The 25,715-nt window shown below is 44.8% G+C and overlaps 3 protein-coding genes across 3 annotated transcripts; 2 read left to right on the top strand and 1 right to left on the bottom strand.

Annotated features, from left to right (window-relative positions):
* The first annotated feature begins 978 nt into the window (after positions 1-978).
* On the top strand, positions 979-11,126 carry cmya5 (cardiomyopathy associated 5). Its single transcript, XM_068760773.1, has 14 exons — positions 979-1,097; positions 1,484-2,117; positions 2,254-4,854; positions 6,747-6,842; positions 6,932-7,150; positions 7,232-7,254; positions 7,465-7,589; positions 7,676-7,810; positions 8,548-8,694; positions 8,939-9,086; positions 9,572-9,705; positions 9,811-9,919; positions 10,000-10,176; positions 10,272-11,126. Exons 1-14 carry the CDS (start codon positions 982-984, stop codon positions 10,522-10,524), a joined length of 4,917 nt encoding a protein of 1,638 aa, XP_068616874.1. The 5' UTR covers positions 979-981; the 3' UTR covers positions 10,525-11,126.
* A 134-nt stretch (positions 11,127-11,260) lies between these two features.
* mtx3 (metaxin 3) lies at positions 11,261-16,248 on the bottom strand. Its single transcript, XM_068761099.1, has 10 exons — positions 16,162-16,248; positions 14,947-15,016; positions 14,533-14,609; positions 14,322-14,414; positions 14,050-14,232; positions 13,899-13,975; positions 13,596-13,753; positions 13,299-13,387; positions 13,049-13,177; positions 11,261-12,130 (listed from the first exon to the last, which is right to left on the bottom strand). Exons 1-9 carry the CDS (start codon positions 16,240-16,242, stop codon positions 13,085-13,087), a joined length of 921 nt encoding a protein of 306 aa, XP_068617200.1. The 5' UTR covers positions 16,243-16,248; the 3' UTR covers positions 11,261-12,130; positions 13,049-13,084.
* A 1,315-nt stretch (positions 16,249-17,563) lies between these two features.
* thbs4a (thrombospondin 4a) lies at positions 17,564-25,441 on the top strand. Its single transcript, XM_068738601.1, is given in 24 exon segments — positions 17,564-17,645; positions 18,541-18,738; positions 18,844-19,091; positions 19,303-19,405; positions 19,480-19,571; positions 20,355-20,406; positions 20,517-20,719; positions 20,790-20,927; positions 21,012-21,092; positions 21,184-21,336; positions 21,452-21,556; positions 21,655-21,762; positions 21,842-22,001; positions 22,790-22,908; positions 22,984-23,036; positions 23,124-23,208; positions 23,291-23,387; positions 23,475-23,653; positions 23,825-23,873; positions 23,974-24,137; positions 24,139-24,171; positions 24,524-24,696; positions 24,785-24,924; positions 25,006-25,441. Coding segments are annotated over 24 exon segments (2,859 nt in total). The 3' UTR covers positions 25,050-25,441.
* The last annotated feature ends 274 nt before the right edge of the window (positions 25,442-25,715 follow it).

Raw genomic sequence — 25,715 nt, forward strand, 5'->3', positions numbered from 1 at the left:
AAATCAAGGTGTGTAATTGTTTTTATTTTATATTTTTGAGCTCAAAATATAAAATAAAAAGCTCATTTCTAAAATAAGTGCCAAAATCCTAAAAATTTTGATTTATAATCATGGTTTACATTCACTATTTGGCGGTATTCTTCATTTTAAACTTTCTAGACCCATGCATGTAAACAGGAATCAGAAATGTGTTAATCCAGCACGCAGTAATTATGTCTTAATAACTTGCACGTGTTTGAAGTGGAGGAGATGAAACGCTGGGCTGAGTTCACACCAACATAGTCGGAGCATACCAACACCCCCCCCCCCCCCGGGGCCAATCTGGCCACCTCTCTTTGTTCCTTTGCACGCGCCACTCAAACATGTGAAGCCCTCAGAACAGTCAACCTTTGACCTGAGGGGGTCGACTGAGCTACAACCGGGGGGTCACATCTGCCTCCCAATCTCCCCTGGACTTCCATATAGATGTTGACTCCCCCCACCAACCATGAAAAGTATCTCGAGTGACGTGTATTAGAGCGTTTGTGTGTGTGTTCACCAGCAGCAGTAGGACTGGCGGGTTCTGTTTCACCACATGGCCTATATTTAACTTAGCGGGGGGGATTTTCATCTTAAAGTCACACCGGCTCATTCATCCGCTGTCAACTGGCACAGACCAAGATATTGAGGATTTTCCCAAACCCATTATAATTATTTTATGAAGTCTTCTATCTAATCTATCTCCGATTAAGCACCGTAAGAACGGTCTAACAGTCAGAGACCTCTTTGCTCTCGTTGCTTCACCCCTCTCTGTCTCCTCTCCCCTCTTTTCAATCCTCAGTCGCTCTATTTCTGTCCCTCGCCGAGTCAGACGGACGGCTCCAGATTTAGAATGACACAAGCAGGCAGGTCAACTCTTTGAAATCAGGGTGCCTGAAAAACGCCAAGAAGACTTTTAAACGATTGACAGCTGAGAGCGGTAAAGAAAAGCAAGGAAAGAAGATGGAGGAGTGTGAAAGTCTGGACTCGGAGATGACGGAGCTTCAGGGGCTTCAGTGTGAGGCTTCAGAGACCATCAGCCAGGACGATGAAGATGAGTTGGAGGAACTACATAACAGGTGCAGGCCAAAAAGACTCTGCCGAGGCGGACTTACATTTTGTATACAATTGTATTTATTTATTTTCTGCTGGGAGAATTGTGACAAAAAGTATTGGATGGAATCTATGAGAAAACAATTGATCAAGAGACAAAAGAGAAGTAGTGACTGGAAAAGTTTCAGACATGAGTGGGTTCCAGTGGTTCTGGTGCTGGGACGTCCTCCCCAGACAGGCTTCGATTTGATTAATTGGTTTGTTCTCAGATTCTATTTCTGCAACCTTTGCCAAAAGGAGCTCCTCTTGCAGTTAAACTGTGTAGTCATCCCCTTCTGCTTCTGGTGCCTGGGCACAAATAGCATACTCTCCTTCTTCTAACTCGTTCCATTTCTCTCTCTCTCTCTTCCAGTCTGCGAGAGGCTGTTCAAGACCAGTCTGTGAAGCCCAAACTTCAGTGCCTACTGGTGGATCCATCATTCTCCATGGTGACTGTTCAGAGCGAGGACAGTGGTATTGTTTGGGAGACGGCCTCCAGTCGCTGCTCTACCCCTTGGGCCTCTGAGACCAGCTCTATCTCTGAAGCCTACACCATGGAGGGCTCTGGAGCCGCTGGGAAGGTCACCATTGTCTTTGATGAGGAGAAAATCATCCGCAGGAGGCTGAGGTCTGGAGGAAGGAGCGGCAGGCTGAGCCGACCCGGTAGCTCACGCTCGGCTTCAGCTCTGGGAGTGGAGAGACTGGAGATGGCAGAGGTTTCTATTCCCAACGTCAAACAGGAGAAGACCGAAACGGAACCGGAATTGGACGAAACACAAAACAACGATCAGCAGCTGTTTAGTTTGATTTCCGAGGGTTATGAGATTCTTAACATCCGAGTCCCATCCAAACTTCCCACTGTGGACGAAGAGGAGAGCACAGAACTTCAGGACAATTTGTCTTATTTGGAACAGACTCCGATGATCAGGTCCCGAAACCACCACGACCAGACGTGGCAACACAGTCATGCTCTGCCGGAGGAGAAGGAGGTGCAGGATCACCGAGAGGTACTTTGTTACGCTATCTGCTTGAGTTGTCTGACTATAATAATGAGGCATATATAATTCCGAAGGCTTGTTTTGACTTTGTTTGCCACTCTAAATTTTCTTTCTTATGTTTTATATACTAAATTATCTTCTCCAGGTGACGTCGATATTTCCTCAGCCCTCAGAGCGAGACTCCTCGGCTGATGCAGAGCTCAGGTCCACGCCCACTCAGAAGGAGAACTCCGGTGACATAGACTACTTTGAGAAGTTTACCCTGGTTGACGTGGTGGGTTCGGGGGGACGGGCTCCAGAGCTGCCGGAGGAAACGGAGCAGCCTGCAGACAAACCCAAAGGAACGGACCTAAAGCCTTCTGAGGAGACAACCATAGATGACCTCTCTGCATCAGAAGACTCCTTTGTCTTTGTTGCAGACATGGACATTGTTGGGGAACACCTGGATGAGGTTTTCTATGGAGAAGGAACTCCTGCTGATACGCCGCAGCACAGAAGAGATGGGGAGGCGGGGGGAGGAGTCGGCAGCAGAATGAGACGGGAGAGTCAGAGATCTGTAAAGGAGAGCGGTTCAGCGTTGTTTGGAGGTGATGAGACTATACTCACACCCATCTTTATCTCACCGGGACCCCCTAAGATCATTGACCCCCTCCTGCTGGAGGAGCCCACTGCTATGTCCTTCATGTACTCAGACCTGTATGAGGATGCTGTCGGCGAGAGGAGGAAGAGCGACGAGGAATACTCGGAAGCAGAGAGCGTGGCGTCTGAAAAGTCTTATAAAAGACGTTTGTCGGATTCAGAGGAGGCAGACGGGTACCTGGAGAAGTTTATCTTGAAAGACGAGACTCCCACCGCGGAGGCGCATTCGGAGTCGATAGAGGATAGGACAGCGGGGGGGAGGATGTGGTCGCAAAATAAGTTGGAAATGACAGGATGCTTAATAAGAGCGGCCAGTGAAGAAGATGAACCGGTAGAGGAACCAAAGACACAGGAGACCACAGTGGGAGACAGAAGTGAAGATTTAAAATGTGACGATTTCGAAGTGAAAAAGGAAACGGATACAGAAAAGGAGAGGGAGGGAATAAAACTGTCCGTGGTGACGGAGGAGAAAACTGCCAGGGAGGCATCTGAAGAATCGATTCAGGGGTCTAAACTCAAAGAGGGTGAGATGGAGAACAAGCAAGAGAAACAGCCGGCGCCTCCGGGGAACAGTCCGGATGAGACCGTTCTTCAACAGACGGACAGCGAAGAAGACAAAACCGAGCATCGGAGTGAAGTGCGGGAAGAAACCTTCATCATTACTGAGCCTGAGGAAAAAGCTGAGCCTCACATGAAAGACAAATCTGAAATACCACCAGCAGCCAATGAAAAGGATTTGTCTGAGGAAGGAGGAGGTACTGACGATGAGATTGTATCGGCCGATGAGAAATTTATAACCAAAGTCAAGGCAGAAGCTCCAGCGGAGGCATCGGAGAGAAACGTTCCTGAAGGCGTCGCCCCCATTGAGGTTATCGCTGACTGTGATTCCTCGGTACAGGCAGTCGTGGAGATATTTGAAAACGCAGTGGATGAAAAGGAGATGCGAACTCACGTCCAGATCGATCTTCAAGAGCTGCCAAGTGCTGAGGCGACAGATGTTAAAACGGCAGCTCCGACAGAGGAAACTACAGCTGAGAACCAGTTGTCCAAATCTCTCCCGGAGGCTGACGAAGAGTCAGGAGTCAAAACAGAAGAAGTTGAGATGGATTCAGAAAAGAAACGGGATGACATTCTTGAGTCCAAACAGCATCGACAAGAGGAGGAGCCACTAATTTCCAGTGAATCTGAAAAAACAACCCCGATACCTGAAACCAAAGCTCAGAGTCCCACTGAGGACACCGGGACGCGTGTTTGTGACACGGTGAATGTGGGCGATGAGTTTATCCTCTTTGTACCCAAAGGGCAAGCCGTGGAGATGGACATAGCGGTCAGTCAGAGGTCAGAGAAGACTGCTGATGCCTCAGCTTTCTACGAGCCTGACAGAACATGTGAGCATCCCATAGAATCTGAAACCCCAACCAGAAGCCCAGAGACTCTTCAGGCGCCAAAGCCTCCTCGCACACCTGTGGAGGAGGCGAACGCCGAGGATCAGACGGTGGAGAGGAACCTCGATGAAAATGGGGACTTCAGTTCACCTCATAGGAGTTTTACTCCACAGGAGGATTTATCCGGGCTACAGGAAAATGATATTCAGCCAGAAGCAGCAGATTCAGAACAAAGGACGGAGATGCAGAAGGTGGAGGATGAGAGTCCAGTCCAGCTGGATCTTCACAGACAGGATGTAGAGCAGAAGATGGAGCAGCACGCAGCAGCTCCAGAGGCTCCAGAGGCGGCAGCCGAGGAGCTCCAATATGAGGTGGTGTCGGAAGAGGATGCAAAAGAGATGAAGGAACCTACAACCCAGAGAGATGCAAGGGGCGCAAAAACGGAGTCGGGCCAGGAGGAAGAAGAAGTGATGCAGACAGCGATGAAGATGGAGGAAGAAGGGAACGTTTTTGATCTGTCCCCAGAAGAGGACGTCATTGAGGCAGATTATGATATCATTGATGCAGAGGAGGAGAGACAGGCCCGACTGGCGGCCGAGCTGGAGGGGTTTACCGGGTACTGTCTAACCTGTGGACGTCTGCTCTCAGAGGACGACCGTGTGTCTGGGGAACACCACGGCCACGAGGCCACCGATGTGGACAGAGCCTACCAGGAAACCAAGGTATTGTACTATTAGATTGTTTTTAATGCATATGGTTTTTTAACAGTTTAGAATGAGCTTTTTCATTTCGGAGATAATAATAATAATTATCTTCAATTTGGAATCTTCTTGATCCTTGATGATTCCGACTTTGGTTTTGAACTCATGACATGTTTCAGTTCAATTCCCTGCAGGAAGTTTATTTGTGACAGTTAATCGACGAAGTACGATGATTTTTTTATTTTATCTATGATTAATAATATTTTGACACTTTAGACATCTGTTTTCTATTTCGCTCCCTTTGACCTTTAACCCTTTTATTCACATTCACTGATTGATTTTCTTTGAAATTAACAACTAATCTGCAAAAACTGTTTATGACCACATGTCAATAACAACCACAACATTATCTGAAGTTACTACTGACCTTGTTTTTTTCTTGTGTGTACTGTGCAAACGAAGGTGACACAAATTTAGAATTTTATTTGTACGTTGCATTAAACTGTTCAAATAAAGGATGTTTACATTTTGGCAAACACTTTCTGTGTTCCAGAAATGTGTAATTATTCTGAATCGGGTCTGGCCGCATGCTTTTCTTGTTCTTTGCCTCTCGATTGTTTTCGCAGGCGGCTGCTGAAGTGGCACCGTAGCAGCTGTCATGTCTGCTGGAGCAGCTCAGCATCGCAGCATTCCCACTTTATGAATGCAGCACACGGTTATGATCTTCACACATTTTACTGGCACTAGTCGGAGTTATCATCTCATAAAATGGACCTCCAATAGTCACTTTTAACTTTCCCATTCATACTGGCAGGTTGCATGACTTTAGGCTGCTGGCCGTCTGCAACACTGGATAGTTATGATGTAATGTTCACCTTTTGATCAGCGGAAAAGATCCAGTGTGACATCATCAAGTGGAGAATCATATTTGATCTGTTCGCTCTCGGCCTCGACAGGTCAGCAAGGGGTCAACCATCTACTTATATTCATGTTACAGCAATTTCAAGACATTTCTAGAACGATTTTGTTCTCTCCTATCAGCACTTTTTCAAAATCCGTCTATCAGAGAACGATCCCCACTCTGCTACAAAGCGCTTCACTCGCCAGGAAAGACAATGATCCCTTTTCAATACGTTTATTTTTCCGTAAAGCCAATAATAGTTCGACAACGACGTAGTTTGCATACATTTGATAAACGATGTCCGTATCCAACTCAAAACAAAGCGAGAGCAGACGATGCAATTTGGTTTCAAGAGGATTTTATAATCAGATCTTTTTTGCGTCACTTGTTTTTTTTGTGTCACTTGTATTTATGTGAAAACCACTAACAGCTGGACAATAAACTGACTTCAGCACCGAAAACCGCAGCCTGCCCAGATGTTCCACAGAAGAAGGAAATCGATCCCGGCAAGATGATTAAAACAATTTAACAAATTTGTATCCAGTCTAATTCTCTGAGCTAGAATGTGCAATCAGCCCTCCATTCCTTCAGACATGGATGTATCAAAGAGTGCCTCTTCACATGCAACACACACACACACACACACACACACACACACACACACCTGTTTTCTACATAGAGGAGAGCTGATTTGCTTCAGGAGGAGGTGGGAGCAGAAACATTCCACAGCCCGACCTAGAAACATATGAGCTGTGATCAGGGGAGTTCCCACCGATCTTCTTCCTGGAATATCCTCCATGAATATTACCCTTAAACTTCTCTGGGCAGCATTAGAAGCTGATATTTTACCTGGCTTATCAGTATAAATAATTGATCCAGCCAGCAGCATCCATTTCCTGTTACCTGGGACACGTTATTATTTATACATTTGTTGCTCATTTAAGATGTCTATACTTTGCTCTATCTTTCTATCCATCATCATCATTGTTGTTGTTGTTGTTGTTGTTTTTAGGAGAAACTCAGCGATTGGATTTCAGAGCTTCAAGGAAGATCAGAGAACATTGAGGACCTGGTGTCAGAGCTCGAATTGGGCTACAACTCTATAGAGGTGAAGGAAGCTGATCTTATGCGATTCATTATTTAAATGGGGCATCATATAATAGTTGTGAAATAACGCCTGCATTGTCCTCTCTTCAGGACCGGTGCGTGGAGGCGGAGGCGGCGATGCAGCTGCAGAATGAAGGGATGATGGCGCTGGTGATGGAGCAGTACAATAACATGTCCGTCAGCCTGGAAGAGGAGAAGAAGGCTAAGCTGGAGCAGCTCTATGACCAGATCGTCTCCTTCCAGGACAGCATCGACTCCACCAAGGACACTTTGGAGACCACAGCCAGAGAGGCGGAGACTGATGCACGGGTCAGGGTCTTGCTTATTTCATTGATAATTTACCAATGGTATCTTTCTGATCAATCTTTTATCAATCTGTTCTCCCACTAGTCACCCGAAGACATTCAATCAAGGTAATGCGCTTTCAGTGAATGGAGGGTGAGATGGTGAGGTTTCCCCACCCAGCCAATAGCATTTCACTAGATGATTACAATATGGTTTGCTTGACCCGGTAAGCATGGAGGTCATCTGAAAGTGTACACTTTACATTTCCAGTGTGGCGTATGAACACAAAGGTTTAAACATGAGCCACGGTTGTGTTAAATGTGGGTTCTCTGATTCAGACTCGAGGAAGCTCTGGACTCAGTCATGTCGCTGGAGCTGGGTCCCAAGGGACTGCTGGTGTTTGAGGACTATGCCAAGGGCAACACGTCCAGCTCCCATCTCGCACAGCGCAAGGGAATCGCAGGTTGGCCACGCTTGCAGATACGTGTGTGACAGCTTTAACAGGTTTCTGTAATGTGCATGTATGTCGCATGCCTTTTTACGCATCAGTGCCTCAGAGGCCCACGCTGCAGCCTCAGGAGCCAAGCTCAGCCACCAGCAGCAGTGTCACGGTTTACTGGAACATCAACCCTGAAGATATCATAGACTGCTTCCAGGTCTACTGCATGGAGGAACCGCAAGGAGGTAAATATAATGATGCCATTTGAACTGGAAAACAGGGACCAATTATGGACTTGTATATTTCCAGGAACAGATGATTACATTTTGGTGATGATCCAGAATAAATCATAGATTCTGGATTGCTTTGAATCTTTCTGTACCATTGCAGTAAATGGAGCTTCAAACTGTGTTCCTCAGTATTTCAGTTTATTATTGGCCGATGTTTATGGAATTTGACACAGTGGTGCAGGGTGGGGATCTCTATCTCACCACCAAATTCCATCTGGATTGGAGCCGGATTGCGGATATTATCTGGACGTATTTTTTTTAAATGGCCTCCTGTGCATTTAATATTAGAGGTAGATATTTCTAACAAGCATCGAAATCGAGGTACATTTTCACAACAAAACAACACTTTCAATAATATCTCTCTGATTACCTCCACAAAGGAGGTTGTGTTTCTGCTGCCTTTACCAAGACAATGTGGAATTAGTAGTGGACAAACGGATCTGCTGTATCTTCAGAAGCTCTGGATCTATAGATCCAGAAGAATCCTCCATCACTGCTTTTTGTGCATAACTTCTAAACTAATAATGAGATCAATGTGAATCCAATTGCTAAAGGTTCGTTTTCATGGTTCAGGACTCTACAAGTATAGATAAAATAAATGTAGGACAATCATTTTTGTGTGTGTAAATCACCATATAGGGGGGACCGAGGTGCTTTTCTACTTGGAAATTAAATGAAACTGTTTCTCACAGCAGTGTCAGAAGAGTATCGCGTGACGGTGAAGGAGAGTTATTGCGTCCTGGAGGAGCTGGAGCCGGACAAGACCTACAAGGTGTGGGTGATGGCTGTCAACTATACAGGGTGCTCTCTGCCCAGCGACAGGCTCGCCTTCAGAACTGGTCAGTCCACGCACTGGAGCTTAAGTTAGGCCAATAATGCAAAATGTTGCCTGCTCTAAAATGAAGAGCCTCATTTTACAGACATTTCACATTTGAAGGGTTTAGATTGACAGAAATCGTCTGTTCAGCTGAATATTTGTTACTTTGCAACACATGAATTTCTGGGGATCTAAGAAAGATGGCTTGTCAAAAACCAAAAGAAGAATTCCACAGCGCTGTTGAATGCTTGTTGTCTTTCTGGCAGCTCCATCAGTGCCAGCGATTGATACAGAGCGATGCACCGTCATGGGGGATTCAGCCACGCTGAGGTGGAGCCCAACAAAAATGACTTCCAAACCGAGTTACACCTTGGAGTACTGCCGCCAGTATGAGCTGGAGGGAGAAGGGCTCAGGTAGATGCTTTTTATTTTTTGTAAGCTACCTATGTTCCTGGATCAGCAGGAAAAGCATTTAATTCTGAATTTACTCTTCCAGGAACTTCATTTTGAATTAAAATATGAATAAGCTACATGCCTGAATCCATCGATTCATTTTCTTTCTGCTTTTCTTGCTTTACGGGTCACGGGGAGTTGCTGGAGCCTATCCCAGTTTGCCTATTTGGGGTGATTTGGACCTGATGAGTGCAAAACTATTATTGTTATCAATATATTATATATATTCTTAATATAATGTTATTTAGTCTATGGCAACATTGAGAACATTAATTTTGACTTTGACAAATAGTCACAACTGACGAATGATTTCCGAAACTCTTTATTTGGTGCCAGAATTTGGAATTGGTGTCTGGATGAACTCACACCAGGTCCCAGTAGGTTAATTAATGTGTGTATGTGCGTGTGTGTGTGTGTGTGTGCGTGTGCGTGTACTACACTCCTAGGTCCATCACAGCTATCAAAAGCTGCGAACAGAAAGTTCTTCTGCAGCCCAATGAGAATTATCTGTTTTACATCAAAGCAGTGAATGAGGCGGGGGCCAGTGAACAGAGCGAGGCGGCGCTCATTTCCACCAAAGGTGACGCGCCTCATACCTGGACGCCGCCTTTCTGTGCCATCATCATCATCATCATCATCATCATGCGTTTTCATCTTCTCTTCTCCGGCCTGCGCTTGGTTTCAGGGACGAGGTTCCACCTGCTGGAGGCGTCGGCTCACCCGGCTCTGGAGCTGTCAGAGGACCGAACCGCTCTGCGTTACCCACGGGAGGCCTCACCATCCACAGGCCCGCAGTGAGCTCCGGCCGGCTCCCTCCCCTCTTCGGACTCTCTTTCGACGAGCGTCTGTAAAGCCGAGCGTCTGTGTTTTCCAGGTGTCCGTCCGTCCTGGGCGAGTTGTTGCAGGCTCGAGGACTTTACTACTGGGAGACGCTGGTGTCAGGAAGCACGTCGTACAGGCTCGGCGTGGCATACAGCGCAGCCAATAGGAACAGTCCGCTGGGAGAAAACAACCTATCGTGGTGTTTGCAATGTGCCCCCACCCCATCAGGGTATGCATTTAAAGCGTTTCCACCCTGTTTACTAAATCACCCTCACCATTTTGTTCCAAACCCCTTCTTTATGGTCTCTTTTTTTGTCTGCACAGCTGCAGGTATCAGTTGCTCCACCACGGAACACAGGCCACTTTGCTCGTGACTGAGATCCCTGAACGAGTGGGCACGCTCCTGGATCACCAGCTCGGCCGGCTGTCTTTCTACAATGCCCACAGCGGTCAGCTGTTGGGCTCGTTCTGCCAGCGGTTTGCCGGGCCGTGCCACCCTGCTCTGGCTCTGGACTCTCCAGGCAGCCTGGAAGTCAGGATGGTGTCAGAGGTGCCAGAGTTCGCCAGAAACTGCTAGCTCGGCCATCACCTCGCACAGTTTACAGTTCATGTTGGACACGTATCGATTTAAGCTAATGATTTGATGTTGCTTTATTTCAAAGAAATGCGGATTTGATGGGATAAGTGATAAACTGATAGCCACTGATTGGTACGTACCGAAATAGAGGAAGTGAAAATGAATGTCAGAAGGGCTTGAAATTTGGCGACTTGTATTTTTATTTTTTTTCCCAAACAGGTGATTGTCTTGTGGATTTTTCAGCGAGGCCACGAGGTTGTGGATCATTTTGTAAATTTGACCATAACGTATGCTGATGTGATGATTATTCTCCTCTTTATGTAGCCTTATATACAGGTAAAGGCTCAGACTCCATATTGAAGTCAAGCACACACTGTACCTTCACCAAAACAAATAGTTCAGGCCATTTTAGATGTTTAAATACAAACAAATACTGCACCACTTTTGAACTGTTTCATATTGTGAATGTGTAAATAACTTTTTAACCAGATCGTGATCCTTCAAGATTTTGTTATGTTCGATTTACAGCAAGTATTTGCCTTCTTCTGTCTTGTGAACTATGTCTAAGCTGAATGAACATGTTTTTATTTTTTCTATTTGCACCAACTGCTTGGTTGTTTTTACTCGGTTCAATAATTCTCTGAGGTATATCCACCAACAGAGGGCGGCAGAACTCTGAAAACAGGAGGGAACCGAGTAACAGAAGATGAATGTGCTGCAAGGGCATACACATCATCAGGGAGCAGCATCTGGCTTCCATACCATCCGTTGGACTGCTGGTTTAGAAGCTGAAAGAAGCTCTAAGGAAGCCGAAAGCCTTCGTTTCCGGGAACAGTAAATGAAGGGGTTGAGAAGTCGGAACAAAATGAGTTGCAACTGAACTTGAACGGGATTGGCTTCTGTTGCACCAGCGGGACCCGGTTCGTAGTGCTGCAGATTGTTTTCATCTCATTTAGCATTATTCTTCGATAGCAATTAATAATTTCCACATGCAGTTGCATAATTAAATAATGCAAAGACGGGGGGAAAATCTCATCTATTAAATCTAAAAAAGAAAACAAGCTCAGTTCCGATGCAAATCTAATCTATTCTTCAACTGATCAATTAAATTCGGTGAGATTATAGATTTGTTTTGGTTGAAGAGAAGAAGAAAAACCAGTAGCCATGGTTGATTTATTATATACCGGTATGTATTTCAGTAACAGGCAGTTGTTGCCAACTGTCCACAGAGAATAGCCTGCAAGAGAAATTGCCACAACAATGCATGAATTTTACATCAGTAAAATAACGGACACAGTTAATATGCCTTTTAGAGAACAACTTACGAGTACCCCGGTACCCATACGGACCTTCCAAACCAGGTCTCAGTCCGACAAAACTTTGTAACTAGAAACGCACTCAGATGAAGACTTTTGTTTCAGGATATGATGACTGTCACTGTAAATAACAGTGATATTTTTAGAGTTGTATCTTTACAAACATTACAAATGCAGCTTAGTACCCAGCGAAATCACAACAGTATAAATGAATTAATTCATTGATGGAGGATATTAAATAATATGACAAAAATGTTGACTGCTCGCTTGACAATTCCAGATTCGCAAGTCTAAACAAAACAAAAAAAGACAGCGAATGAGACTCAAAATGGAACAGAAAGGTCTCAACAAGCTGATGCTTAAATAGGCACTGGAAATAATAACACAGCAGGAAATCCGAAATGAGCGACCAGACTGTTGAATAGCTTAACGACACAATAACAAAGACACTGGCTTCTCCTTCCTTGCATGTTGCACAGAGCCAATTTGCATTGATCGTACCCAAGAATCAATTTACAACCATACAAGTACACTAATGAAACTGTTACTCATTTACAGGACATTGTTACAGCGGATATGAGGAAGGACCCGATAGTGCTGAGATGCATTATGAAGAACATTTTAAACTATGTGAATCGTGTTATAAAGGTGCTCGAGCTGATAGCGATTGCAGTTTTCAGTCAGTTTACTGTCCAGCTGTTCGTGGTTTTCACATAAATACAAGTGACACATGCAAAAGACCTGATTTTACTTCACTGAGAAAGGCGTCTTAAACTCAGTAAGTTCAGTATCCTCATGAGGCAGATAGTGATATTTCCCATGATGCTTCAGTGGTAGTGATAAATAATTCAAGGTTTTAAACAAACAAAATAATCTATTTTCCTTTAAACAAAAGGCGAGGTTATGCGAGTCACTTTTCATTTTGGCTTTCCATTGAACCTTCTGCGTCCTTCGCATTTAACACTACTTCAAAGCATTGCATCCTGAGCCACACACACGTGCACAACCTTTCTAAAAACGGTAAACATGCACTATTCCATCGCTCTCAATCACACATCTTTGAAATCTATCACCATCCTGCAGTAAATGATTCCCTTCTATAACTATATAGTCATATTTCCGTTAGTTATTTGCTATTTCAGTTATAGTAAGGATGATAATTTTCTTTTTTTTTAGTTAAGGATGTTAAATAATGTTCAGAATTGCACCTTTAGCCGACAGGCTCCTCCACTCATAAAGCTGGATCAGGATTGAGAGGTCTTCTCGCTGGTCAGACTGGGCTTGGCGTCTGGTCTGTGGGGTTTGTGCTGAGGGCTGCTGCGGAGGTTGTCATCCATCTACAGCGTAGGATGTCCAATTTAGTCAGAAAAATACACACAAGCAAAGGAGAAGTGAAAATACGAACATATAGTTTATGCACAGCTTAAACTGTATCTGCTAAATGGAAAGCAGAAGCACCTTCTCTATCAAGTTGGACTCTTTATTTACAAGCTGTGTTAGTTTCTGGAGGTTAGCATCCATTTTGTCCTGAAGAGGAGGGGAAGGACCTGGAGACAGATGATGTAAGGAGACAGGCCGAGCAGGAGGAGAAGAGAGCATGCAAAAAACAAAAAGAGGTGAAGACAGGGAAGATCCTGATAATGTTAGTCATTCTGATTGCTTGCAAATGTACAACATGCCTTTTGTGTTTATTCATCGTTCATCAGGCTAAGGCCGCTAACATGTGTGCATCTCCAGTCTGTACGGTGCTCTTACGAGGGTGGTCTACGCTGAAGTACACGGCGAGAATGTTGTCACAGAAGTGCTTGAAGTTGTCCAGCTGACTGAGGTGGCTCCGCAGGGGGCTGCTGGGGAGACTGGCCTTGTACAGCGGAGCAATGAAGCCAAACACAAAGGCATCCAGACTGGTTGGCCTACAAACAAACGGAAGTCATGCTAGCATCTCCATTTATTTATATATAATAACGTTTATTAGGATACTTTCCTGTACAAAAATCAAACCCCTGCAGCAACAAATATCCACGGTATATTTAAATAAGTAAACATTAAAGAACTCACGAGTTGCCAAAGAAGTAGTTTGATGATCCCAGTCTACGGGAGAGGAGATTCAGGCATTCTTTAGCATCGCTGTAGATCTGAGGCGGGTAAAGATTTACTGTTGTGGAGCAGAATGTCATCTACATGCAACATAAAAATGACCAATATTTACCTTTCCCTCCACCTCAGTGATTCTGTGCAGCGGTGCCTCTCCTTTGGTTAGAAGAATGCGAGACAGGGCGTTGTTGGCATGACGAATAGGGACAACAAAGTTAAGGGGAAATGGCGAGCGTGAGGCAAACCATGGGCGCGTCAGACCGGCGTAGTTTTCTGCATCCACCCAGAACGTGTGCAGCTGCGGACCATCAAGCACAAATGTCTGTAGAGTAACGGAGCTCACAGATTTATCCGTGAATAAGCAGAGGAGGGGAGAGATGGTGCTACCAGAGCTGGGCGTAGTTTCTCTTCAAGCAGAGCGATGTACGCCATAGTGTCTGCCCCCTGTCTGGCTGATAGATCATAGTCTGCATTGAACCCCTGAAAGAAAAAGACAAATCACAAACACGACTCATTCTCTGCTACATAGGTTTATGGATCCTGACCAGCTGATGTCCAATGAGCTGTCTTGGTACCCCCCCCCCCCCCCCCACCTTACCTGTTTCCTCAGGAAGTTGAGAATCTGTGTCGGCTCTTGAACTGCAGCATCTCCAAAAATCAACTCTGGAACTGTTGCTGCAAGTTAAAAACAAAAATGTCGCAATTAAAGACGCGAGCTAATTCAGGGATGTGTTGATATGTTTTTAAGGTCTAGCTACAATTCACATAAACTATTTCCACTTTGAAACCCATAAAAACCATAAATGTTTAAATCGGCTTTTAATCTTTAATCACACAATATTCCTAATTGTGGCATTCATGCTATTGCTTTTGTGGTTTAAAGAGCTCTAAATGGAATTTATCTATTTTCCTACTGTGAATACTAAAAATAAATTTCTAATATGATCCACAGGCTTCTCAGGAGACCACAAAAGTAATCACCGGTGTCTAGACAAGCCCAGCTGCACCCCACCTGTTAGAGTTTTCCATGTCCAATCTATAGGAGAAATCGTGACTTCTGCGCCTGAAAACTTGGTGTATGCCTGAGAAACAAAGGATAGATATTAAAAAAAAAAAGAGACAACAATTGATGACAGAAATCTGTTGGAGCTACTGATCAAAAATACAAAGGCACTATAGGACAGAATGATCAGGAGAATACTAAATGAGCTGTGTGGCATAAATCTTGTGATGAGGCTGATGCTTTGATCTAATCATAGACCTGAATCAGTTTGATTTATAGAACGAGGCAAACACAAAAAACACAAATAAATGGAAAACTAAGCTGCAACTTAACATTATTTGTATGATCAATTTTCATTTTTTCAAATTAACTCTTTAGAGTGCAGAAAAATGTGCAATCTAAGGCGAGTCAAATCTCTTCAAATGTCTTGTATTATTATCGATCACAAACAAAAATATGTTGCACTAAAATAATTGCTGCTGATGGGCTTTAAAAGAAACGTTTTATCTTCCAACACACACATAATGTATACATTACATGATTGCTATATAAGGTACATGTAAATAACTCAAAGGAATACACGTTTATAATACTCTGTTACATCAAGGCCCCTCAGACTGCCACAAGTATCCTCCTGGGACCCAGCCCGCCGGTTAGCATGTCACCTGTAATGGACAAAGGTCCACTTCAGAGGACATGCTAACCGGCTGGGTCTCAGGAGGATACGACCCATTTATCCCAAGATATTTAATATCAGTAAATACCCCGAGAGCGGCGTGCGGTACAGTTTATTGCATGTCACCTTGTGGCAAGAGTTGTAACACAACATGATGACAAGCTAGCACACAAACCAACGCTACAACCAGCTACTATCATTAGCTACCGAGGGAGTGGGAACTACAACTGCTTTAAATTAACAAATTAAACTCAGAGCATCATCAGACTGACCTTGAGAGAAAAGAAAAACACATTTCTCAGCTGTGCCAATGACTTTAGACAACCAGCCATTTATGAAGGTTGTAATGTGGCATTTTACTAAACATAAAATGCAATAATAACTTTGTATTCAGCACATTGAGCTGAACATGAGCGGCTAACTAGCAAAAAAGCAGTGCTAGGTTAGGTTAGCAAGGAAGCTAACCAGATACACACACGCAATAAGCTTTGCGTTCTGGTCTGCAAATGTCAACGCCGCTTTGTTTTACAAACAGATGATAACGTTACCAGAACGACTAGAGACTCGGCGTGGACAGAAGGTAAACTCCAGTCTCCCCCCCAGCATCTCAACTCCATGGCAGCCGCCATGTTTTGACACACGGAAGTAGCCGGTGACGTCACACCGCGAGGCGTGGCAAGGGAGGTTTTCAGACACAACAGAAAGTGATTTACAGGCGCATGGAATTAGATATGATACTTAACAAAATACATTAACTAAATAATAATAATAATAATAATAATAATAATAATAATGATAATAATAATAATAATAATAATAATGATAATAATAATAATAATAATAATAATAATAATAATAATAATATGCAAACGGTTAAAAGACCTTTCTTAAAATAATCAGATTATGCACTACTGTATGTGCCTCCGTGTACATAGATACTGAATAGCAGGAAGTGGCCATTTAATTTTATCCTGTAATAGTTTTCAGTATTAATAGCATGGAATCGGTGCCTGAGTTATGACTCTGCCCGGTGGAGGTAGCCAGGAGTTTAGTCAGGGACCAGACAGCCAGACACGGACGGATGCGTAATGATAATGCACCAAGGGATGGTAAATGTCTCTCTTTGGCTCGTACCAAAGACTAGGATGTTGAAATATACTTGAGGCTAGAAGAGCTTTAAGATGAGTACCAGACATCTCTTATGAAATGTTTCCAAGGTCCAAAGTCAGACCTCTTTGTCCACACTTTTCCACATTCACGAACAAATGGAATTAAGAAAACATTTTCAGAGCTATGTCGAAAGAGCTGAATGAAATTAAATTAAAATGAAAAACATCTGTCATAGACTTACACAATTAAGCCTGTTTACTGGAGGCGACCTAGAAAAATCAGCATGTATGAAACAGGTTAATGATGTTTTTCAAAAATGATGCCAGCTGTAATCTAAGTTTTCTTCCCTTAAAACCACAATTCATTTCAGATATTGTTTATGGTTAGCTGTCAGCCATATTTAATGCAGTTATTTTCTGGTGTTATATTACAAATCTCCAAACGGCTCCAGAAGCATAGACTTAAGAATATATTTTATCTTAAATATTCATAAATAAATGCTTACTGTCACTATTATGTTGATCCTGAAGATTATTATGTATAATACTTTATATTCTGTGAACCTGTCTTTTTGACACTCCCACAAACTCAGCAGTCACTACACTGTGCCACTTTCACAGAGTGGCGTTCAAAGACCCTCCCCTTTGCTTTAAAAGCTGTGGCTGTGCAACAAAACCATCTCACCTCTGCTGAGAATCTACTTCAGCGTTTGAACTTGTCCACTACTCTGTTTAATTTGGTGACTAATCTGTAATTCTCTTATTTATCCCACGAGAGCAAACTCCGTTCAGTCTTCAGGGGTGCAGTTTCTCCTGGGGTCCCGACCATACTGAAGCACTGATGATGGGTGTATGGGCCAGAGCGGCAGTCCTGTATCTGGTGCTGCAAGAGCTGGCGCTCACTGTCACAACTCAAGGCATCGGTAAGTCCTCGTCTCGTCACCATAGAAACCTTTCTGGGATATATATATATGTGCCTGCAAGTCAGCGCGAGTTATATAGAACTTTCTTCATCACCTTCTAATTAATTTCTTTCAGCTTTTGTTTCATTTATGAATTCCCATTCTTGCATCTTAGCTGCCGCAAGCTGTAAATAAACAATGGTAATGCTGCTGATTTGTTTTTTTGCATGGTGCTGGATTTTTTTTTTGTACAGTTTCACATCTGGAATTTCAGTCTGAACTAAATAATGCCAGCATTAGAAGGTGGAATAACAATAAGTGCCCTCTGAAAGAATGCATGAAGGCAGCTTTGATATGCCTGGAATTCACATGCAAATGTTTCCACGCAATTTACTAATCCCAATATTATTCTTGAATTCGGCCAGTATAGGCTGTGAACACGTTTTACTGTGAGTTTAAGTGTGTGTCAAAGCGTCTGTGCACGTGGGTGTGAGGAAGCAGGTTGTCTGACTGTCTGCAACTCTATAAAACACAACAGGATGTAAACAGGAGCTTTGCTTACACACGTGCATGCATGTGCACAAATGCGCACGTAAGTGCATACAGATGTGCTGTCACTACGGGGGGGGGCTGACATTAGCAATCCACAGTACTCTGCTGGTCACGACCATTAAGACGCAAATGCAGTGAGTCCTCCATGAGTATCGACAAAAAAAGAAAAGGTCAGCAGTACTTTATAGTATACAGATGGAGTGCTATCAGTTGGTGTGATCAATATTATTGATTAACCAGAGTACCCCCCCCCCCCCCCCCGACTGTTACGTTGTGTCTTTTTGCTGGAACTTTATGTCATTATTATGCTACAATGCATCTACAGCAATTGAATGGACCTTTAAATCATTGTCTCCTGCGTTAGTCTACGACCTGCTGAAGTCTCCAGACTGCCTGCCAGACTTGCTCCAAGGAAGCCTGAAGAGCAAAGGGCGAGCCGAGGCTTTCCTCCTTTCGTCCTTCAGGCTCCACAGCAAGGCCCCCACCTCTCTCTACAGTGTCATCAACCCCAAAGACAACACCAAGTACCTTGACCTCATCGTGCAGGCCAAACTCAACAAGGGTGACTTAATATACTAGACACAAGTGATGCATCTATGGCGAGCGCTCCAAAATCTACAGCATCAGAAATCTGGTTGAAATCAGTGTTGCTTTGCTCCGCCTGTAGTGGCCGTTCGTTACCTGAAGACTGATGGCAGATACAGCACGACTGCTTTTACCCACGCCTCCCTGGGAGATGGCCGGGATCACCACGTGATGCTGCATGCCAGCGGGCTCCAGCGCGGCCCACCTCGCCTCAACATCTATGTTGACTGCAGACTGGCACACACTTTGAAGGATCTGCCGGCTGCATTTGGGTCTCTCCCGCCTGGTCCCAACAAGGTGGCACTTAGAACCTTGCAGTCAAGCGGGCAGGTGAATAAGGCAAATACAACAGAGAGTAATCGTGAATGTTCATACAGAAATATTGCTGCATAGAAACTAAAATAGCAGAGTCCTGAAAAAGGAAAAGTGATAGAAGATGAATGGATAAAATATATTGATGCTTTAATGTGAATACTATTAGAGCAGAACAGTTGAATTCAAGTCATGAAATAATTATGTATGTCTTTTATTCCTTTTTAAGGACAAATTGACAGACTTGAAGCTGGTGATGGAGGACACCATAGATAACGTCGCCACTCTGCAGGAATGCCACACGGAGCAGGATGACTCTCTGCAGCTGCTGGGTGAGAACAGACGGCAACTGACTGTCTGGCATCACCTGGCAAGGTCATTTCATCGTTGACCCTGTGTTGCGTAGGTATCCATGGAGGCAGAACCACACACAACAAGGTTTCCATGCTGGAGCTGAAGAAGCTGCTATCTGAGATGAAGGAGCTGCTTCATCTGCAGGTAGTCCGTTTGATCCCGTCCGAGTCTTGTGCACGTCACAAAGGTTAATGTCAAAAATGATCTACACAATATTTGCACATAGAGTTATAATATAATTATTAGTTCAATAATATGTAGATTTGTTTTTTGTAATTATCTTTTTTGTTTTAAAGAAAAAAATCTGATTAATAATAAATGGATAAAAGTAAATTAAAAGCAAATATTTTTGGAACGCATCGGGTTGCAGAGAATGTCCCTGGGATGTTGTTTTTTTTTCCTTTGAAGGGTCATTTTTAAAACTGGAAAAATGTGAGTTGAGTCACGGGGCCGTTTTGGAATTTCATTTTTCTCCAGAATAAGATGGTTTTGCAATAAAATCAGCAACTTGTTCAAAATGAGAATCCAGACTGCGAGGACCTGTTTCTCCGGAGCTATCTCGTTTCAGGACTTTATTCAACCCCGACGGCAGGCAGCTAAGTAACAGGGAGCAGCAGGAGGAAGCGGGTTATCCCAGAAGAAGTGAAGGATTTGAGAGAGGAGAAGGCACCAAGCAGTTATATAGTTATATATAGTTCAGTATCTCAGACTTGTCAGACTCACTGTGAGAACCCTTTATAATGTCACGCATTTTACAGCTTTTACAAATCATCCCGTCTCATTGTGATGTTCAGACGCTATTAGCGGTAGCTAGATATAGATTTGATCTGCTTGTATTGTTATAAGCTGACACGATTACACACAATGAGCCAAGCTGCACAGTTTGTCCCCACTAACGGTTCTACACTCCGCTTCTTTCTGCCAAAGATTAAGGAGACAACTTCTTTGAGGAAAACCATCACAGAATGTCTTGCCTGTGGTGAGCAGACCTATAATCTGACTTGTCATTTACACAGAATATGTAGACATTATGGACAAAAGTGGCACCTCAGCAAGGTGCATTCATATCTGCCTTATGTGTGCCCACAGACCCCGGGGGCGGTCCGACGGACTCGGGTCCAGCTCCGACTCCCGAGCCGTTTGTTGTGAAGCCTCAGCCTCTGACTCGGTGCCGACCTGGGACCTGTTTTAGACAGGACATGTGCATCCCTACCGAGTCGGGCGGTTTCCGGTGTGGCCCCTGTCCAGATGGATACACAGGAGACGGGGTCCACTGTGATGATGAAGATGAGGTAGGGATAATAAGCTTCCTCATATGCACGGTTGTGTCTCTGACATCTTTTATTCTTGTGGGTTTTTTAGTGCCAGTTTAACCCATGCTTCCCTGGTGTCCCGTGTGTGAACACGGCGCCTGGCTTCCGCTGTGGACAATGCCCTCTGGGATACACCGGTCCGGGGATAACGGGAGTGGGAGTGTCCTATGCTGAGACGCACAAACAGGTACTCCAACAAAAATAACACCCTCTATGTAAAAGACGGGTCTGTGCCTCTCTAGACGTACTGACAGTCGGTGTTCCTTCCCAGGCGTGTGAGGACGTAGATGAATGTCGGGGCCCCCTTCAGAACGGAGGTTGCACTGCCAATTCACGCTGCTACAACACAGTAGTAAGGCCGCTGCGACTGATGCGCGATGATCGTTAAATGTCTCCGATGATGGCGAAGGAAAAAAGGTTTCCGACTGTGCCGTTCCCACCAGGGGTCGTTCCGCTGTGGGGAGTGTAACGCCGGCTTCACTGGTGACCAGGTGGAAGGCTGCCATGGAGACAGGCTTTGCCCCAATGGTCAACCCAACCCCTGCGACGCCGATGCAGAGTGTGTTGTGGCGAGAGACGGCAAAATCAGCTGTGTGGTAAGATATTAGGAAATAATACTGGTGTCGTATTCGGCATTATGGACACCCCTGGATCACGGTGGCGAAACACCAGCTGCTTTCCTGCACGTCTGTGTGTCTGTGTGTCTGTCAGTGTGGCATTGGTTGGGCAGGTAACGGCTATGTGTGTGGAAAGGACACCGATATTGATGGATTTCCTGACACTAAGCTCGAATGCAGAGAAGACAACTGTAAGCAGGTACACGCGTCTATCCTCTTCGTCTCCTCTCATTCACTTTATGCTTGCATTTAAAAAAACAAATTATTGTTTTGTCGTTGCTTTGCTGTGTTTCCCAGGACAACTGCATGTTTGTGCCAAACTCTGGCCAGGAAGACGCAGACGGGGATGGTATGGGTGATGCCTGCGATGAGGACGCAGACAGCGACGGCATTATTAACTCAGACGTAGGTGACGTAGCCCCACAGGATCCGCATGCAGGGAGCAATAATGAGTCCACTGTAGAGTGAACCTTGTCTGTCCCAGGATAATTGCTGGCTCATTCCCAATGTGGACCAAAGGAACAGCGATAAGGACATCCACGGTGACGCCTGTGACAACTGCATCGCCGTTGAAAATCCTTCACAGAAGGATACCGACCGGGACGGAGTGGGAGATGAATGCGATCGTGATATGGACGGAGATGGTAAAGTGTGTCTACGAGTCAATCGTTATTATAGTCAGTAGTCGTCACATGACTCGGTTTCTTTAGAAGCATAGACTGGCCTTTTCATCACAGCGGCTGAACGTCACTGCGACTGGACCTTTAATGATGTTGCTGCAACAATTAGAGCTACTCATGTTCTGAACACATTGTGTGAGGAGGGAAAAACTAATGACTGCTGATCGCATTAAAAGACTTGGAGGGTTAGTGAAGACGCATCCTGTCCGGATCACGCCGTCTAGACAGGAATATCGCCTTTGCTTGCCCTGTTCGGTGGAAACTGGGGAATGGCACCACTTTATATCTTTTTTTCTGGGACTTGTATCTGCTTCCAAGTGATACAAGTGATACAAGAAGTGATTCTGCAAACACAGAATCACTTCTCACCTTTGTGTGTGCCCCCCCCCCCCCCGGCTTGTTTGCCTTTGTGCGCTTACACAGTTGAGCGACTGCCGTTCATTCAGCTTGTCAGACCTCCAACTTCTGGATCATTTGGTTATGTCTTCAACTCAGCGGCCGGATTGCTGCGGGCTTGGTAATGTCTGCCTTCCTTCTGAAAGCATTTTTCCATGGAAGGCCTCTGCCAGGCGCTAAAGGCCACTGGAAACTATTTCACCGGCGTGTTAAACCCACACTGCCATCTGGTGATGCGTTCGGCAGACCGTGTCCGCGGGCTGTGTTACCTCATGCTTGCTTTCTTTTTTACATTTCCTGTCAATCCTTTCTCACGTGACACAGGAATTAAAGCACTGTGACCTTTATGCTCTCAGGCTTTAACAATATTCTGGACAACTGCCAGGGGGTCTCCAACCCCGATCAAAGCGACAGAGATAACGACGGGGTGGGAGACGTTTGCGACAGTTGTCCCGACACGGCCAACCCCAACCAGGTGAACAAATGACACCTGAAGCAGGTTTGGACCGTCGCCGTAACTCTGACTAACAGCTTCCACGTCTGTCTGCAGTCTGACTCAGACGATGACCTCATCGGAGACACCTGTGACGACAACATAGACAGGTAGACCCCCCCCTACTGTCCATTACCTGTGTGAAGTGAATGAAGGTGCGCCGTGTTTGACCTGCACTTGCCTCTCCTCTTGGTCAGTGACGGTGACGGCCACCAGAACACAAAGGACAACTGTCCCCTGGTCATCAACTCCTCTCAGCTGGACACAGACAAGGACGGAAAGGTCTCAAACCTTCAAGCCTTTTGCTAACCCGGCTCACACGTGCTGATGCTGACATTCACGTGTGTTTGCGTTACCCGGACAGGGAGACGACTGTGATGACGACGACGATGACGACGGCATACTGGATGACGACGACAACTGCCGACTAGTTCCCAACGAGGACCAAAAGGACGCAGACAGTTAGCGTCGCCTCCAGGGAGCGTTCACCCATGTGTGCAGGACGCATTTCTGCTGTAGCTCTCCTAAGTCGTACGGTTTTATTTCAGACAATGGAGTCGGGGACGCGTGCGAAGGAGACTTTGATAAAGACAACGTCATCGATGTAATTGATCAGTGCCCAGAAAATGCTGAGATCACCCTGACTGACTTCAGAGCCTATCAGACAGTAGTGCTGGACCCAGAGGGAGACTCTCAGATCGACCCCAACTGGGTGGTTCTCAATCAGGTAACCTCCCCGTCTCCCTCGGCTCTGTTATAATTAAATAAGACCAAGCGCATTCAGCACATTTTGATTAACGTGTCATTTTAAATGTGAAAAAAAAGAATAAATCTTACCTAAAAAAGATCTTGTGAGTCTTATAATAGTATAAATGACATTTAACTACTCTCTTGAAAGGGCATGGAGATAGTTCAGACCATGAACTCTGACCCTGGCCTCGCTGTAGGTAAGACGAGTAATCCCGTCCCATCCAACTGTCCTCTCTGTCTTCATCTGCTTCTCATTTTCGTTCACCAGCCTTTGTTCTCCTCTGTTCACTTCTGCAGGCTACACGGCATTCAGCGGGGTTGATTTCGAGGGGACGTTCCACGTGAATACGGTGACCGACGATGACTACGTCGGCTTCATCTTTGGCTACCAGGACTCTTCGTCCTTCTATGTGGTGATGTGGAAACAGACGGAGCAAACTTACTGGCAGGCTGCACCATTCAAGAGCCGTCGCTGAGCCGGGAATACAACTCAAGGTAAATGTTGGCAATTTAAAACTGCGTTCACGTAGCGCCTTTATCCAACGCTCATACCACTTTTCTCGTTACCATGGAGACTATTTGCAATCTTTCTATTTGCATGTTGAGTTTTTGGTTTTAGATGTCTGTCTCACTTCCTCACTCAGACTCTGTCCTCCCATCTCTACGTTTTCTCTCTCTCTCAGTCCACCCAGCCAGAACCGGGGTCTGATCCGAGGTTTCTGCCTGTGTTTCCTCACAGGAGCGTTGTTGGTTCTCTGTAAAATAACAAAAGTGCTGTCGCTCTGAACCTTCCCCTTTAGAAAGTCACGCTGCAGTTTGGTTTTCATTAACTGCTCTTCTCCACTAGGTTGTGAAGTCAAAGACCGGTCCCGGTGAGTATCTGAGGAATTCCCTGTGGCACACAGGAGACACTGCCGGACAGGTCCGCCTCCTGTGGAAGGATCCCAGGAACACTGGCTGGAAGGACAAGGTCTCCTACCGCTGGTCCCTCCAGCACCGACCACAGATCGGGTACATCAGGTACAAACAGAGCACACCGATACTCGGAGACTAACACAGTCGATATTGTGTGGACGAACCAGTCAACCGGGTCTCATGTGTCGATCAGGTCTCGCTTCTTTGAGGGATCAGACCTGGTAGCGGACACGGGGGTAATAATTGACACCAGTATGAGAGGTGGGAGACTGGGAGTGTTCTGCTTCTCTCAAGAAAATATCATATGGTCCAATCTCAAATACCGGTGCAACGGTAAGTGCCTGCAAGTTTAAGGAAGCCCAGTCGGCGTATAAGTTTGTTTCAAAGTTACTTTTCCCTTTCTCTTCCCCACAGACACAATTCCTGAGGACTATCTCAATGCCTACAACACACAGTGAAGGCAGGACACGGAAGCAAGTTGTGCCCCGTGGAATATATGGATGAGAGGAGCAGAGCGGAACTGCTGACAAGGGAGTCAAAAAAAAAAAAGATACGTTTGAGAAGACACGATGGACAGTTTTAGCAAAAAACATTGATTTCAGGAACGGATTAAACTGGGAATTATATACTTTAATCTGTGCTGCTGAAACCAGTACAGGCTTTCAGTGTTTGCACCTTCCTTTTCCTTTAATGAATAACATTTAATATATTTCTACTTAATAAAAACCTGAGCATTTCACACAAGATCTTTGCATATATACATATATATCCATACCGTATTTGAAATGTACCTGTATGTTAAGATAATTCACAGCCCTCACATTGGGTCCCACTATTTTATTTAGTATTATCTTGTAGCTTGATATTAAAGATGAAGAGCATCATTTAAAGTTAAAATGTATACCAGGTGTATAAAATGTCTCCATAAAACTATAAATTACATGATAAAATCGCAGAGATTTTCCCATTGATTATGAACAAATGCACATTTTTATCATAACCAAAGTCACAAGAAAGAACATACGGATTTATTGAGGAGAAACATCAACAACTTGCAGTTAACAGAGCAACAGATTGAATGTTCATACAAAAAGAGATCAGCTCCACAGGTAACACAGGTGAGG

This window comes from Brachionichthys hirsutus, chromosome 4, assembly GCF_040956055.1.
Source record: "Brachionichthys hirsutus isolate HB-005 chromosome 4, CSIRO-AGI_Bhir_v1, whole genome shotgun sequence".
Classification (NCBI taxonomy): Eukaryota; Metazoa; Chordata; class Actinopteri; order Lophiiformes; family Brachionichthyidae; genus Brachionichthys; species Brachionichthys hirsutus.

Bases quoted from the DNA above. Each gene is read 5' to 3' on its own strand.
- cmya5 (XM_068760773.1), top strand. From the start codon at position 982: ATGGAGGAGTGTGAAAGTCTGGACTCGGAGATGACGGAGCTTCAGGGG. The intron at 8,695-8,938 runs GTCAGTCCACGC...TCTTTCTGGCAG, and splicing joins CAGGCTCGCCTTCAGAACTG to CTCCATCAGTGCCAGCGATT. The intron at 9,920-9,999 runs GTGAGCTCCGGC...TGTGTTTTCCAG, and splicing joins TCACCATCCACAGGCCCGCA to GTGTCCGTCCGTCCTGGGCG.
- mtx3 (XM_068761099.1), bottom strand. From the start codon at position 16,242: ATGGCGGCTGCCATGGAGTTGAGATGCTGGGGGGGAGACTGGAGTTTA. The intron at 14,233-14,321 runs GTAGCACCATCT...GATGGTCCGCAG, and splicing joins AGAAACTACGCCCAGCTCTG to CTGCACACGTTCTGGGTGGA. The intron at 13,388-13,595 runs GTAAGAGCACCG...ATCTGTCTCCAG, and splicing joins CTTCAGCGTAGACCACCCTC to GTCCTTCCCCTCCTCTTCAG.